The 17,752-nt window shown below is 39.4% G+C and overlaps 1 protein-coding gene across 1 annotated transcript; it reads right to left on the bottom strand.

Annotated features, from left to right (window-relative positions):
* Positions 1–280: 280 nt before the first annotated feature.
* Positions 281–8,638, bottom strand: SIKE1 (suppressor of IKBKE 1). Its single transcript, XM_025994627.2, has 5 exons — positions 8,373–8,638; positions 8,036–8,141; positions 6,999–7,141; positions 5,683–5,796; positions 281–3,464 (listed from the first exon to the last, which is right to left on the bottom strand). Exons 1-5 carry the CDS (start codon positions 8,529–8,531, stop codon positions 3,363–3,365), a joined length of 624 nt encoding a protein of 207 aa, XP_025850412.2. The 5' UTR covers positions 8,532–8,638; the 3' UTR covers positions 281–3,362.
* Between the last annotated feature and the right edge of the window lie 9,114 nt (positions 8,639–17,752).

Here is a 17,752-nt window from a genome sequence, read left to right as displayed (position 1 = left end):
TTTCTGGGAAAGCTTTGCTTTTCTTCGTAAAAGAGGGTACACACAGTTGGCACAGGACATTTCCCTTTTTCTTCCTGCCTTCAATATGGCCAAGACATCTGGTACAGCACCAACCTTCTTGTAACCACAAGAAAAGAACATGAAGGATGAGAAACGGCAGATTTGAAAGACAGAACTGCATTCTTCTGTACATAGGTAAGACCACTGATTAAATATTGTCCATGTCAGTTACATGCTCTCAGCTACATCATTCTAGAAAAGAGGTGACAAATACGTCTCATTAGTTAAGACTCCATTTATTGAATTCATATTTTCTAATAAATGGGCTGTGGTGTTTCTTTTGCACTATTAGTAAAAATAGATTTTGCTAATCAAGAACCACTTGAACTCTGACCAGTATTTGGCATTTAAAGGCATCTTAATGTAGTGGTTAAGAGTATGTTTAAGAGTCTCTCTGGATTGGAGTCTTAGTTCCAGTTTAGACATACAGCATAACCTCCTTGTGCTGAAGAATGCATAAAATGAGGTACAGTTGAAATGGAGATTATATGGTAAATGGAAAGCACCAAGCTTTCTCCTCCATATAGCCCCTCCTCTGTATCATATTCATCCTCATATTGGATGTATCACTGCACTGTAATTATATGTATACTTATCTCCTCTACCAAATTTTTCTTCAGAAAGTATCAAGGCCTTTCCCCCACCTTTTTTCTATTCATAACTCCAAATGAAGTGCCTGGTACATAGATTAGACGAATTCTCAAGCTAGTACCTTAGACATTATCTGGGATGATTATTAAAGTACAAATTCCTGGATCCCACTCCCAAATTTCTATTTTAGTAGTCTGCAAGCCATTTTGGGGAACACTGAAGTAGTCCTCCAACATCTGAATCAAATTGTACATAATGTATTAATATAAGTCAAGGTAAAAGGTAAGGTATTATTAAGGTAAAAATCGATAATAAAACATTTTTCAAGGTACTCACAAACTCAGTCTTAATTTTATAATTTGATCTGTAATTGTATAATTTTGGATTTCTAATCATGAGACTACCATTTTAGAAACAACTATTTTTAGTTATGCTGCTGACTACATTATGCTAATTACAAGATACTTACAAGATACTTATGAAAAGCCCTGTCTACCTGACAGGTTGATATGTATATGAAAAATAAACCTTTGAATTTCCTAATAATTAAGACTCATTACTGAGTAAAATTAACTGTTATTCTCAAAGTGAGGTTTTTTATTAGAAATGATGTATTTGTATTAACACTAGCCAGAATTTACATTATGTAGGGCAATGAGAGCTCTTTAAACTCAAACTCCAAGCTTTTGATTTGCCAAGGGGAAAAGTTAACATATAGGTTTATCCTCATATCCAAGACATAAACAACTTTATGCACTTTAAAGGAACAGAAGGTAGATAAGGACACCATGTCATACTTTAATGGGCCATTTGATGACTTTATCATTTTTACTGAAAACTGGCTATGGCAGCTGACATATTGTACAAGGGTACCTGCGTTCTAAGTGGAACCGTGGGACACACAGAGGCACTTAGGGCATATACTTCAAGCTAAATGGCTGGACTAAAGTTTTACTTACTCTTGGGAAACAAGATAAAAATGCCTGCACTGAGGGTGGAAGTGTTTTTCAGATTCTATGCAGGACTTTTTTTTTTTTTTTTAATTTTTATTTATTTATGATAGTCACACACAGAGAGAGAGAGAGGCAGAGACACAGGCAGAGGGAGAAGCAGGCTCCATGCACCGGGAGCCCAACGTGGGATTCGATCCCGGGTCTCCAGGATCCTGCCCCGGGCCAAAGGCAGGCGCCAAACCGCTGCGCTACCCAGGGATCCCTCTATGCAGGACTTTGAATAGAAATTCGAGTTTCTAAAATGACATATACTTAATCACTAAAGATCACCATTAAAGAACTTTGGCAAAGTTCTTTCAATATTACTAGGATCAGATGTTTTTAGGATATCTTAGTGAGGTTCTATTGTTTTAACTGGAGTTATTTCTTTATGGCAGTATTAAAGAAATTTTACATCACACAAAGCATTAACAAAAAACTTTTTTTAATACTGTGTCTCTCCCATGCAGTATGGTGCTTAGTGCTACTGGAAAATATGGATAGGTTTAAGATTCATCATTTCAGTTATTTTTGGGCAAACCCAAACTGATTAATTACATGGAGTAATTTGTAAATTTGTCATGTGTGACTAAACTGAGATGGGCAAATGGGTTGAAAAATGAGCCTAAGTTGACCACTCAGTATTTGAATCTCAACATTGCTTTGTTGTCTACACAGCACAATGAATGTAATAACTCTCATTAGGTGATAAAACTTTGCTGCCTTGTGAAAAATGGACCTAAAAATAAAGCCAACTATCCACACTAATAATGAAAGACATCTAAGTAAGTGATGGTCCTTAACTATAAGACAGAAGTTATATATAAATTAAATAGAATGTAGTACCTAAAAACTATGATGTGAATAAACCCATTGTATGCTCTTCCACTGAATAAACCACCCAAGTTGAAGATTTCCTAGGACAATATTGAAAAGTTGACTACTAATATCTAATAGAATAAATAACAGCTACTTTCAGCAGTTGAACTAAGGGTACAAATGTATGTGCACACACACAGGACAAACTTCTCAGGATTCTCTGAACAATATGCTGACTCTAATATCGCTAGAAGAAAAGGGTGATCTATTTTCAAGTATGTTTCTTGGGCACTAGCAGTAGGTTCTCTCAAATTAAGAGTAAAGACACCACGTCATAAAGTGCCAACTCTTAGCACCAGAGAGACCTAAAACTTCATAGTAGGTGAATGACATTACAAATCAGAGAATCTGCCAATCTAGTTCTGTGGAATTGTATTCCTTTTCTCAAATGGGAAAAAAAAATCTAGGCTATGCCAAATAGATATAAAAAGCTAATATCTTTAAAAAAATTTTTAGACTTTTTTTTTTTTTAGACTTGTAACTTACAATCCTATATAAATAAAAATTGCTGGCTTATAATAAAGGATCTAAGTTTGAGAGATGTGAAGAAACAAAAAGGATCTGATACCACAGTTTATATAAATTGAGGTCCCAGAACTGAAAATTAAAAATAGTCTCTTAGAGGAAGGAATGGTGAAACTCAGTGTGTATTTTCACAAACACACCCAAAAACTGTTTTGTGGACAGCCAATTTGACTGCAAATTCTAAACTGCCACCTGATACCTTTAATCCACACTAAATCAAGTCTGAGGCAAGACACTAAATGGACAATACTCGAACAGAAAGATAATAACTTCCTTCCTTGATAAACAATCTCCAGCTGTCATTTGTAAGTTGAGTTATTTGATGGCTTGGGAAGCAGTGTCCATTGAGTTTTCCTTCCTGACCTGTAGAGATTCACTGCTGATGGACAATAATTCTCGAAGTTCTTTATTTTCAAGCTGGAAAAAAAAAAAAAGGTCCATTTATTTTAGGTATTTTGACCATTAAACTGCATCAGAATAATTGTTTTGGGCCAGGAACAGAAGGCGTGTTATTTTAATTTTAAATATTTTACGGAAACAAAATAATTTCCTAAAACACTAATTGTTAATCATTTAACATACATTCATTACTAAGTAATTTCTATATGCCATGTGTTAGGACAACAAGGAAAAATAGGAAACCTCTCTCCACCTGAGGAATTCACTACTTGTCATACGTTTTGTGATTCCTGCAAGTTGTACTATTCCTTCTACCTTTTAAATTCCTAATAATATTTTCACTTTGCTCAGTCTTCTCTCCTGGATGTCCTTCGGTTTTGGAGAAAGGAAGAAAAGGGGAAGAAACTACTCACTAGGGACATAGCTAGGTACCACTGTGTGTCTTACATTTGTCATTTCAAAACAATTTGTAGGGCAGGTATCACTGCCCACATCCATGTTCTTTTTAAGATGAAGACACTGGCTCACAAAAGTCCAAAGACTTGTCCAAACTCAGGCAACTTGGATGTGGTATTGCTGGGGTTTCAATCTGATGCCTGTGTTCTTTCCACTTAAAATATACATATATTTTAAAGATTTTATTTATTTATTCATGATAGAGAACGAGAGAGGCAGAGACATAGGCAGAGGGAGAAGCAGGCTCTCTGCAGGGAGCCCGATGCAGGACTCGATCCCAGGACCCTAGGATCATGACCTGAGCCAAAGGCAGACACTCAACCACTGAGCGACCCAGGCATCCCTCCACTTAAAATATTAAGGAAAATATGTCCCACATTTCCTAAGGGCTTGTTTTCTTATCTGAGTAAATCAGGGAGAGTGTAGATAAGGTCATTTATCATTTTAACTAACTCCTACTTGGGACCTTGTCACTCCCTTTGATTTCCAGGTAGGGCAGCTTGCATTCTCCATCCTTATTCTCTCTGCAGGAAATTCTGGTAAAACCACAGCATCTTTAGGCTTCACCTATAGTTTGGGCCCATAGTCATTAAACTGTCTACCACATAAACCACTTCTCTTAGTACTTTGCGTCTCTCCTGGTATGTATAAACCATTTCATATCATATAAGTATTAGACTTACTCCTTTCACTAGACTCTGAGCAGGGATATTCTTTTTCTCTGTGGTATTTCTCAAAGGGCCCAAGTTAGCATCTTATAATAAGCGACATTCAAACCATCTATTGTTTTGTGTTTCCTTAATAATTTTTGGGCATAATAATACCACCAGGCCTTTTTTGGGTAAATTTTTGCTGCTACAATCAAAATATTACACGAAATCACTTAAAAAAAATAAAGACTATAAGGTTTATAAAATAAACGGCAGGCCCTTGGTTTTGTTCCCCAAAGGCAACCACTTTTAACACTTTTACTTATTTCTTTTTTCTTTTTTTTTTTAAGATTTTATTTATTCATGAGAGACAGAGAGAGAGAGAGAGAGAGGCAGAGACACAGGCAAAGGGAGAAGCAGGCTCCATGCGGGGAGCCTGACGTGGAACTTGATCCCAGGTCTCCAGGATCAGGCCCTGGGCTGAAGGCGGCGCTAAACCGCTGAGCCAGCCGGGCTGCCCACTTTTACCTATTTATTTTGGTACTTACTTACATAATTAATAGAGGAATAATAATTATTAAAATGCCTATACTACTATTTCTTATCAATTTCTTACATTACCTATTTGATTTCCTTTTATGACAGAGGGATTCTAACTCACATGTAATTTGTCTCTTCTACTCTTTCTACCCTCTTGATATGACAATATCTCAATTTCTAGCCAATACATAGTTGAAATTTTCATTGTTGCTGATTACATTTACTTTCCTGAAAAGGGTATGGAGGAGTTGGTTTTTCTTTAAGACTTATTTTTTAGACAGAGAATGAGAAGGAGGGAGTGACTGAGTATGAGAGTAAGGGAAGGGGCAGAGGAAGAGTGAGAGAATCTTAAGGAGAGAGAGGCTGAGTGTGGAGCCCAATGTGGGGCTCAATCTCACAACCCTGAGATCATGACGAGCTGAAATCAAGAGCTGGACAATCAACCAACTGAGCCACCCAGATGCCCCTGGAGGGGGAGTTTTAATTTTAAATCATGAATACACAGAAAACATCAATATACTGCCTAGGATAGTGATGGCATACCTTCCAGACTCAGAAAACTCTCTGAGTATTGTGAGCAACAATCTTACCTCTAATTGGGCTAGTTTTTCCTGAATCTTACAAAATTGGTCATCATCCACCTGAACTGCTTTCCTCATCACTTCTCCCATTTCACAGATTCTGTCAATCTGACTCTCAATTTCCTGTGAAGATATTAAGAAAAAAGGTGAAAAAGTTATCTTTTTGGCAGATATGAAGTTCATGAGAACATGTGCATGATGATGTTAGAAAGTTCATTTAATCTATGCTACAGAAATTACACGGGCATTTCACTGTAATCCGAGTCCTTAGAGGCAAAGCTATAATAAAGTTATTTTGTAGTATTTACAATTTGTTTTCAAGATTGATTCTAGTCTAACCACCCAATGGACAATGGGCAATATCTCTATGTGGCTGTTTAACTTAAATTGAATACTTTTATTGTCAGGAAGCTTACCACAGCTTACCAAAGCTTCCAAGGTACTTTATTCTTTTTTTGGATATATCTCTTCCCAAGTTTTTCACATGAGCTAAACTGTCTCTTTTAATCTTAAAGTTTTTTCCTCCAGATTACAGAAAAATAGTATTTTTCTTCCAGATGAGAAATGTTTGAGAGCTGTTCACATTTTGAAAGTATTCCTGTTCCCTAAGACTTTTGTTAAGTCAGCAAAATGCTTTCAAAGGACTCTAAGATGAAGTTTATGTTTCATAAATTCCATGGAACAAATAGTGAGGTGCCAATTCATTAATCCAGGTTTAAATGATATAGTACATGTAAATGTACAGTGCCACCCATGAAGCACTCTTGAAACATAAGCACAATAACTGGGTCTCCCAAATTAAAGCATAAGCAATCAAAGTGTAGAAAGTATGCCATGTATTTTTTTTTAAAACCATACTTCTAACATAATATGATGCTACGTAGTTCAGTTTAATAAAGGTTTCTGTCTGCTACATGCCAGGTACTGTGTTAGGTATAAAAGAAGAATCCATGCTCCCTATAATCAAGAAGCTTATAGTTTAGTGAAAGTACAATAATAACCAACCAAGTATTTACTGAGTACCTTCAGCACTACCTTGCATTATGTTTGGTGGAAAAACTAGGCATCCATTAATCTTGCAAAGACATCTTGGGGCAGGTGGGGTGAGGAACCTACCTTAGTCCCAATCAAAGAAAAAAAAAGCTCCTGAGCAGCCCCTTACCCCCTGCTTTCTAATCATATCCTTACAAGATACAGCAAAATCAACAGCAAATGTGAGAAATCTGAAAGACAAGCTTAGTTTTCTTCAAAAACAAGTGAACAATTTAAAATAATTAGAGATTTCAATCTCATTCATTCAGAATTTATTCACTAAAGTTTCTTACTGCAGAGTGAGACTGGTGAGCTTTCAGGACAGGCTCAGCATCCACAGCCTTTTTGGCAACCATTAATTGTAACATCTGTTTCCGGTACTTGCTCATGATGAGTTCCAAAGCATCCTGGTGTTCCTCCAAGGAAACCCATAGCTCTACCAAAAAAAAAAAATAAATAAATAAAATCACTTGGCAGTGATGTCTGAGAGATAGCACCCAAAGCCAAAACTCTTTTAACAGAATTTTATGACATGCCATGAAATATCATGAATGCAAAATTATAAATCAGTGTTTAAGTCCACAAAACTCAACAGTTAGGTCTATGTAAAAAATAACTTTCTAGGCAGAGGCAGCTTCATCTGGTATAAACAACATGAGATGGAGAATCAAGAGACAAGGGTTTCAGTTCAGTTCTGTGAGTTACTAGCTTACTACTACTCTTATGCAAATTATTACCCTCTCTGAGCCTATTTCTTAACTGCACTGTAATATTAAGTACCAGCTTATCTACCTCAAAATGAAGATATGATAATACAATGGGATAATATAAATGAAAGCGCACTGTAAACTACTATACAAATAACTTCATACTGCTATTATTAGTAATGTACACATCAAGCCTGAGAATATATACCCCGAGGCTAAAATTCAGTTCTTCCACCCTGCACAAGAACATTAAAAAAAACAAACCCTCTTCAATCTTAGCGTCAGTGCTTAGTTCAATTAATATTTGAACATAAAAAAATCCAAGCCCTTGAGGATATTAACACCTTATGCAAGTATCCATATGGGGATAAAAAAGTAAACCATGCAACAATTCAACTCCACTAAGCTCCCCTTTGATAAGCTTGCCTATATATGCAAAATCAGTCAGATGACCTTAAAAAGGGTAAAGTAACAAACTTTATTGTTACTGGGCCATCGCAGGATAACGCTTTTAAAAGTACTGATCTGGAGATACATAGGATGTGAATAGTTCGTTTGGCTAGAACTTTTGAAATACAACTGGATGTTAGAAAATCATAACTACACAAAAAGGCCTGACTAACCTCTGTTTTCCTGCTGCAAGTCTCTAATCTGTGTATTCTCTTGGGACAGCAGAATGTGAGGTTTGAATTTGGACATGTCCTTTATATCGGATGCATCTTCTTGATACTGGACAAACAGAGACAGACTAAGCGCGCCGTTAACAGGAGAACAGCCGCGGATGCCACTGAAGAAGGAGTCGGAGCTCCAGGGCAGCACGCTCAGCCCCGACCCCGAAGAAAAGTCTTACCACCACCCTCTGAAACCAGGCATACGTTTAAGGCCGAGTTCCCGCTTTCCTTTGCCCTCCACCCCTCGGGTGCACAGATCCTGCGGGCACCGACCCCTACTCTGCCCGACCTGGTCCGGAAGCGCCGTCCCCGCCTCCCGCATAGCGGCCACCCGCCGGTGCAGCGCGGCGGACTGATCCACGAGCGACTCTGCGGCCGCGTCGTGTTCCCGTAGCCGCTCGAGCAGCGTCTTGGCGTCTGTCAGGATCTTCTCGATGGTGCAGCTCATAGTGGCCCCGGATCCCTGCTCCCGTCCTGCTCACCTACACTACTCTTTCCCGAACCTGGCTCAGCGTTATCGACGTCACTTCCGGCCGCCCTATGCGCCTGCGCAGTGGGGCCTAGTCCGCGGGTGGCCCTACTTGAACCAGCGGCTTCCGGCAGCCCGGCCGGCCCTGCCCTCGGCTTCCGGCTCCCACGGTGATCGAGGTGGCGTGTGGCTGGGCGACCCGGGTTTCTTCCTTCCCTGTGGGTTTTGATTGATGGGGATTGTTTTTCAGTCACCGGATTTTAAAATCTTTTTTTGGTGCTTAGTCTCTTTTTAAAATTAATTTAAAAAACTGCGGTAAAATACAATAAAATGCACCATCTTAGCCATTTTGACACGTACACTCCGGTAGTATTAAGTGCTTTCTCTGTTACGCAATCGTCCCCACATCCATTTCCAGAACTCTCTTCACCTTGCCAAATGGAAACTCTTAACCCGTTAAATATTAACTACTTATTCCTCCCAGCCACTGGCAGCCACTCTTCTGCTTTCTGCCTTTAGGAATTTCACTATTTCAGATACCTTATATACAGTGAGTGGTGCCACTGTCAATCATATTTGTTGTTTTGTGAATAGCTTATTTCACAGAACGTGTCCTCAAGTTCTGTCCGTGCACATCAGAATTTCCTTCCTGTTTAAGACTGAATTATATCCCATTGTATGGTATATAAAATATTAATTATACCCCATTGTATGTCTATGGTATGTTTTGTTTATCTATTCATCCACTGAAGGAATCCCAGCTTTCAGTTCTTTTAGCTATGTACCCAAAAGTGGAATTGCTGGGTCATATGGTAAATCTACCTTGGATTTTTTGAGAAAAGATCATACTGTTTTCCACAGTGGCTGCACCATTTTACATTTTTTAGCAGCAGTGCACAAGGGTTCTAATTTCTCCAAGTCCTTGCCCACACCTGGTGTTTTCTGTTGTTGTTAATGATGATCATCTTAATGGGTGTGAGATAGTCATTATTTTCTACTTGCCTATTTTTTCTCTCTTAATTCAATTAATAACTTAAAAGTAAATTAACCAGGAGGCACCTGGGTGGCTTAGTGGTTGAGCGTCTGCCTATGACTCAGGGCGTGATCCCAGGGTCCTGGAATGGAGTCCCACATTGGGATCCCTGCAGGGAACCTGCCCCTCTGCCCGGGTCTCTGCCTCTGTGTCTCTCATGAATAAATAAATAAAATATTAAAAAAATAAATTAACCAAAAATGCGATGACCTTTGTACTATTTGTTATATTGGTTTATAAGAGTTTACTTTGTCAAGCTTGTATATCAAACTTCATCCTTTTTCATTCTTACTTTAATAAATATTTTTGGAGGGTCTGCTTTGTTACAGGCACTGTTTAGTGTCTAGAACATGGCAGACAATGACACAGGGTATCTGCACTTAGGGAGTTAATATTCTAATGGGAGAAAGAGTTCATACTCATAAATAATTGAAGGTAATGACAGGATTAGGAGGCAAGAGCCTCAGAGCAGTAGTGAGAGTTTAGAGAAGCAGCAGGAAAAGAACAGTGCATTTTACTTTTGTATTCCCAATAGCTGGCACAATGGAGACATTCAATAACTGTTTCTCAAGATGGAGATCAGGAATAAGTCCAACAAAAATAACAAATCAGGACTACAGACCAACAGGGAAAAGATTAACAAAGAACCACAGATATAAAGAGGTTTCATTCAATCATTAAAACAAAACACTTTCCCTAAGTGATCTCTTTCCCTTACTTGTCTTTGACTTCCATTCAGGGATGATAGTTCTCAAATCCATCTCTGTGGCCCCAACCTCTTTCATGAGCCTAGAATATATATTTTTGGTTGCTTATAGGGTATTTGTAGAAGGACAACAAGGTCAAAACCTGATCTCATTGTTGTTTATAAACCTGCTCCTCCATCTGTTTCAGTAAAGAGCACATTCATACCCATTTGCCCAAAACAGAATCCTGAAAGTTGTCCTTTATTCTTTCTAGTGATTCTTCACACTTAATTAGTTATCAAAGCAATATATGTCCTTTATGTCTTTAGGACATATTTCCTTCTTTGTATTCTCACTGCTACTGGGTAGGTTGGGCTATCATCATTTCTCATCCAAATGAAGCAATAACAGTCTCCCAACTGGTCTCTCTACCTCAAATCACCTTCTCCTCTAATAGCTCTCCCACAAGGACACCACAAGTGCTGCTGCCCTTTCAGTGGTGATAATTATTCTTCTCTGCCCACATAAGGGCTGAGAACTACACTGGTCATTCTAATTCTCCAATGACACTGCCAGGCAATTACTCATACCCACTACTCTGTAAAACCTCTACTATATTTGAAGTTTTTTTTTTTAATTTTTAATTTTTTTAAGGATTTATTTATTTATTTGTGATAGACATAGAGAGAGAGAGAGGCAGAGGCACAGGAGGAGGGAGAAGCAGGCTCCATGCTGGGAGCCCGACGTGGGACTCGATCCCAGGACTCCAGGATCGCGCCCTGGGCCAAAGGCAGGCGCTAAACCGCTGAGCCACCCAGGGATCCCCTATATTTGAAGTTTGTATCTTCCAGCTGAAGAATCTTCTATTCCTCCTTATTGCAATCAATTACTGACCTTCTGCATTAGGTACTCTCCTTTATTCATAGATTTGAGGAATTGGCTTGCAGTCTTTTTAATTCTTCATGCTTTGTGTGACATTCACGTCCATGTGGATAATTTATCTAATAGTCTTCCTTGGCCTCCTCATTTCTAGAGGCATTGAACTTATTTTGGCTGTTCATGGTCATACCCCTCGTTTTTTTTTAATAAAAGATTTTATTTATTTATTTATGAGAGACACACAGAGAGAGGCAGAGACACAGGCAGAGGGAGAAGCAGGCTTCCTGCAGGGAGCCCGATGCGGGACTGGATCCCAGGACCCCAGGATCACAACCTGAGCCAAAGGAAGACACTCAACCACTGCCACCTAGGTGCTCTCATGGTCATACCCTTGATCATTCACCAAGAATTGTTCCTTATCAGAATTTTAAGCTTTCATGTCTAATTGTTTGACTTGTAGTCAATCTGTCTAGTTCTTGCAGCCTTTTCTCCCACTATTGTCTCTTTGACCTCATCTAGCTCTTCTTTTTTTGAGTATGTCCATATTATCTCTACCCATAAGATTACTTTTTTGTGGTCTAATTTTCTTTCCCTGACCAGACAGGGAGTGCTCTTATGATAGACTATCTGAACCACAGTCTTTCTAGTACCCCTAATTTATGTGCACTTTTTGGGGGGAAGATTTTATTTATTTATTTATTTATTTATTTATTTATTTATTTGAGAGAGAAGGAGAGAGAACATGAGCACGTGCAAGCAGGGGGCAGGGAGAGAGGAGGAGCAGAAGGAGAGGGACAAGCCGACTCTGGTGCTGAGCATGGAGTACAATGGCTGGATTCCACTACCCTAAGATCATGACCTGAGCCAAAATCAAGAGTGGGACGCTTAACCAACAGAGCCACCCAGGTGCCCCTGTGCACTTTTTTAAAAAACGATGAATGCAAATAATAAACTCCAACCCTTGATCAATCCCACGATTCTAGCAATGGTTAAAAGGGGATACAGAAATAAGGGAGTGTTTTTATTTTTATTTTTATGAATAAGTCTTGAGCATATTTGTAGCTTTCATATTGGGAAGGATCTAATAGAGGAAGAGTTACAAGAGAATAGGGGGACATGTGAAGGAGGAAAAACCAGGAGAAAGGACATAGCAGCTATTTAATAAATCTTTATAGAAATTGTTGTCACCACAGTTGGAGCCACCACTGCTGCCACACCCTCTCAATCTCCCATGCCAAGACCTTGGAGAAGAACTTCAAATGGTGCTGTACCTTCGAACAAAGAATTAAAGATGGAAGACTTACCCGAGAGCAGCCTCCTACCCAAATTTCATTGATAATAAAACCATACAAGGGTGGGGGAAAAAAGAACCATACATGGCTGAGAAGTGGTTTCCTATCCTGGATAAAACGGAGTTCCTTGCACCTGATTATGTCAATGTAAGTGAACTCATCAAAATAATTAGAAAGCTCTTGCAGTTCAATGCTAATCAAGCCTCCTTCCTGGTAGTGAATGGACCCAGCATGGTGAGCATATCCATGCCAATGTCTGGAGTGTATGAAAGTGAGAAGCATGAAAATAGTTTCCTGTGTATGGCATATGCATCTCAGGAGACATTTGGAATGAAATTGTTAGTGTAAGATTAGAAAAATGGGTCTGTTCTATTTTGCTCCTTTGTCCTCCGTAGGTTAGGTTTTGAACTCTCATACCTATTTTTTTTCCTGTTGCTGCTAACTAATGGCTTTCTAGGACTTGGTCTTGAAAAACCACAGACCATTATAATTATGGTAAAAGAAATCTCAATAAGATAAGGAAAAAATGTTTAGTCTCCTAGAAAGTCAGAAAAGCAGATACGTATTTGCAACATAAAACTCCTCATAGATGTTAATTCTAATTAAGAGATACCCTGACTTCAGAGATTGTTGTTGTGGCCTGTGAAAATAACCTTTAACATCTAAAAAGTCTGTAATTCTGATTGGTTGTCTTACTTAATAATTTATTGCCCTGGTTTAATATTTAAACTGACACCCTATTTCCTAAGAGGTTTAAATGTACTTTGTAGTAGGTTGAATTTTGTCTCCCCAAAAGATATGTCCAAGCCTTAACTCCCTGTACTTGTGAATATGACCTGACTTGGAAAGGATCTTTGCATTTATAATTAAGAAAAGGGTCTTAAGATGAGATCATCCCAGGTTAGGATGAACCCTAAATCCAATTACAGTTGTCCTTAGAAGTGACAGAAAAGGGGGTGCCTGGCTGGCTTAGTCAGTGGAGTATGTGACTCTTGATCTCAGGGTTGTGGGCTCGAGCCCCATGTTGGGTGTAGAGATTACCTAAAAAATAAAATCTTTTTAAAATGAGGCAACAAACAAGAAGACACACAGTCACACGGGGGAGAATATCATGTGATGGAAACAGAGATTGGAGTGGTGTGTTTACAAGCCAAGATTTGTCTGCAGCCACCAGAACATGGGAAAGAGGCATGGAATGGATTCCCTCAGAGCCTTCAAAGGGTATCAACCCTGCTGACACCTTGATTTCAGACTTCTGACTTCCATAACTGTGAAAGAATAGATTTTTGTTGTTGTTTTTTTTTTATTTTTTTTAATTTATTTATGATAGTCATAGAGAGAGAGAGGCAGAGACACAGGCGGAGGGAGAAGCAGGCTCCATGCACCGGGAGCCCGATGTGGGACTCGATCCCGGGTCTCCAGGATCGCGCCCTGGGCCAAAGGCAGGCGCCAAACCACTGTGCCACCCAGGGATCCCGATTTTTGTTGTTTTAAGCCACCCAGTGGTAATTTGTTATGACAGGCCTAGGAAACTGATACACACACACACATTTTTTTTTTTAAATGAAATCAGAACATCATTGGCATTGCTCTCTTATCCTTCATATATGGAGATTAAAAACAAAGAAACAAAAGCTATGACTGGTATATTTCTTAAGTAAACAAGAAGTCTATTCTCTTACAGATTAATGAGGGAGTTCAAAAAACAGGCATTTTGGGAATTGTCAAAATGTTGGGGGCACAACAAGATGGGTGGTCCCAGTTGTGAAATCAAACTACCTCTTGTTAGACTCTGGATTGTAAAGCTGCTTGCTTGACAGAGAGGGAGGACTGGTGAATGTAGCCAGCCCCAAAGTCCTATTGACAATGGTAGAGTCAGTGTAGGACCAAAGGGTCGGTAACCATACTTTTATTTTAATGGACTTGGCTATTTGTCTTTTAAAACATTTCTTTAATGTCTTCATCTAATGTGCTCCAAATCTTTCACAAGTATGCTGACCAATTTTGATCACTCTGTAATACAGTATGCATTGGAGTCACAAATTTACCTTTTTTTTTTTTTAAGATTTTATTTACTTGAAAAAAAAAGATTTTATTTACTTGAGAGAGTGCAGAGAGAGAGAGAGACAGACAGACAGAGACAGAGACAGAGACAGAGAGCACACATGAGGTGGGGAGGGGCAGAGGGAGAGGAAGAAGCAGGCTTTCCAATGAGCAGGGACCTGGAGGGGCTCCATCCGAGGATCTCAGGTCCCAAGATCATGACCTGAGCTGAAAGCAGATGTTTAACCAACTGAACCACCCAGGCACCCCACAAATTTACTTTTATTGCACAGATGTGTACAGCAACTGTAGCTTATTTTCTATAATCTGCATTTGAGATGTTGGGGCAAAGAGTGTCTCCCCAAACCTCAGCCTTGTGGAGGCCTAGTTGGTCTGGTTCCTCTCCACAGGCTTTGTTTATCCTCTCTGGACTCAGGGCCTGGTAGTCCTCCCTGACCCATAGTGGGTAGTGGGGAGGGGTTTACAGACCTAGTATCTCCTTAAGGCTGTACCTCCCAATACGTCCCTGACTGAGGCAGTAGTCTTTAGAGTCCTTAGTTATAGACCACCTTGGTACCTCCTGATATTGCAGTGAACTTCTCTGGTAAGTTCCCTAGCCACAATGAGAGAGCTACTACTCTCATTTCCTCAGAAGACAGTGGGAACTTCTGGGTGTCTTCCATACTATAGCCACCATTTCTATTTTATGTAGCTGCATCAGCAGTGGTTGTTGTGGAAGCAGCTGGCAAAGAGTCTTCATCTTTAATTAATGAGATACAGATTAGCAAACTCTTTGTTTGAAGAGAAATCTAACCAAGTTGGGGGGATGGGTTAAATAGATGATGGGTATTAAGGAGTATACTTGTTGAGATGAGCACTGGGTAGTCTTTTTTTTAATGTAAATTTATTTTTTATTGGTGTTCAATTTGCCAACATATAGAATAACACCCAGTGCTCATCCCATCAAGTGCCCCCCATCAGTGCCCGTCACCCGGTCACCTCCACCCCCCGCCCACCTCCCCTTCCACCACCCCTAGATCGTGTCCCAAAGTTAGGAGTCTCTCATGTTCTGTCTCCCTTTCTGATATTTCCCGCTCATTTTTTCTCCTTTCCCCTTTATTCCCTTTCACTATTTTTATATTCCCCAAATGAATGAGACCATATAATGTTTGTTCTTCTCCGATTGACTTATTTCACTCAGCATAATACCCTCCAGTTCCATCCACGTCGAAGCAAATGGTGGGTATTTGTCGTTTCTAATGGCTGAGTAATATTCCATTGTATACATAGACCACATCTTCTTTATCCATTCATCTTTCGATGGACACCGAGGCTCCTTCCACAGTTTGGCTATTGTGGACATTGCTGCTAGAAACATCGGGGTGCAGGTGTCCTGGCGTTTCATTGCATCTGTATCTTTGGGGTAAATCCCCAGCAGTGCAATTGCTGGGTCGTAGGGCAGATCTATTTTTAACTCTTTGAGGAATCTCCACCCAGTTTTCCAGAGTGGCTGCACCAGTTCACATTCCCACCAATAATGCAAGAGGGTTCCTCTCTCTCCACATCCTCTCCAACATTTGTGGTTTCCTGCCTTGTTAATTTTCCCCATTCTCACTGGTGTGAGGTGGTATCTCATTGTGGTTTTGATTTGTATTTCCCTGATGGCAAGTGATGTGGAGCATTTTCTCATGTGCTTGTTGGCCATGTCTATGTCTTCCTCTGTGAAATTTCTGTTCATGTCTTTTGCCCATTTCATGATTAGATTGTTTGTTTCTTTGCTGTTGAGTTTAATAAGTTCTTTATAGATCTTGGAAACTATAGGAAACTAAGGAAACTAGCCCTTTATCTGATAACGTCATTTGCAAATATCTTCTCCCATTCTGCAGGTTGTCTTTTAGTTTTGTCGACTGTATCTTTTGCTGTGCAAAAGCTTCTTATCTTGATGAAGTCCCAATAGTTCATTTTTGCTTTTGTTTCTCTTGCCTTCGTGGATATATCTTGCAAGAAGTTACTGTGGCCAAGTTCAACAAGGATGTTGCCTGTGTTCTCCTCTATGACTTTGATGGAATCTTGTCTCACATTAAGATCTTTCATCCATTTTGAGTTTATCTTTGTGTATGGTGCAAGAGAGTGGTCTAGTTTCATTCTTCTGCATGTGGATGTCCAATTTTCCCAGCACCATTTATTGAAGAAACTGTCTTTTTTCCAGTGGATAGTCTTTCCTCCTTTGTCGAATATTAGTTGACCATAAAGTGGGTCCACTTCTGGATTCTCTATTCTGTTCCATTGATCTATGTGTCTTTTTTTTGGATCACTGGGTATTCTATGTAAGTGATGATTCACAAAATTCTCTACCTGAAAAAAATAATACACTCTATGTAAAATAACTGGAATTTAAATAAAAACTTGGGGAAAAAAGGAAATTTGCATTTAGAAGTCTAGGGTCTGGAATTTCTTTAGTTAGCATTATAGGAGAGCAGACCTGAAGAGTCCGATTTTACTAGAAGAAATTACAATGGTGTATGTATTGGAATGCTTTACATCTGTACAGAATCTCAAATGGGAAGCAAGACAAACTTACTTCTATTTTGGACTTTAACCCAGGACTTCACGGAAGAAAGGTCAGGACTTCTATGTGTCTGTGTCTTCCCACAGTCCCCTGAGATTTCTCATAATGCACCCTCGCAGAAAAGGCAAGCTCTCTTCTTTTGTCTCCTCTCGGGCCTGGACACTCCCAAAGTATTCTCTACTTCCTTTTTTGGAATGTAAAGTGAAAGGAAAGAGAGGCCAGTTGATTGATAAGAAAACAAATGAGGTATTATTTCTAAATGTGATGTATATTATGAAGTTATGGAGTTATTTGTCAGCGGCAACATTGGGTTAAGCGATATGAACCCCTGTATAGTATAGAGTACCAACCTGAGTGAAGAGATAAAGCTGGCTCTAAAGTCTACTGAAAACTTAATAAAACATGAATAAGATTGCAGTTGGTTGGGCATCTGGGTGGCTCAGTGGTTGAGCATCTGCCTTTGGCTCAGATCGTGATCTTTGGATCCTGGGATCAAGTCTTGCATCGGGTTCTCCACAAGGAGCCTGCTTCTCCCTCTGCTGTGTCTCTGCTTCTTTCTCTCCGTGTGTCTCTCATGAATAAACAAATAAATTCTTTAAAAAAAAAGATAGCAATTGATTCATTTTGTAACATGGGCCCACCTAAATGGGTGGGCACTGTATCCTAATTCAAAAGATTTTTTCACCCACTTTCTGACT

This window comes from Vulpes vulpes, chromosome 8, assembly GCF_048418805.1.
Source record: "Vulpes vulpes isolate BD-2025 chromosome 8, VulVul3, whole genome shotgun sequence".
NCBI lineage: Eukaryota > Metazoa > Chordata > Mammalia > Carnivora > Canidae > Vulpes > Vulpes vulpes.
This window is presented reverse-complemented; position numbering and strand designations above follow the sequence as displayed.

Bases quoted from the DNA above. Each gene is read 5' to 3' on its own strand.
- SIKE1 (XM_025994627.2), bottom strand. From the start codon at position 8,531: ATGAGCTGCACCATCGAGAAGATCCTGACAGACGCCAAGACGCTGCTC. The intron at 8,142-8,372 runs GTCGGGCAGAGT...CTGTTTGTCCAG, and splicing joins GGACGGCGCTTCCGGACCAG to TATCAAGAAGATGCATCCGA. The intron at 3,465-5,682 runs GTAAGATTGTTG...TTTTTTTTCCAG, and splicing joins AAAAACTAGCCCAATTAGAG to CTTGAAAATAAAGAACTTCG.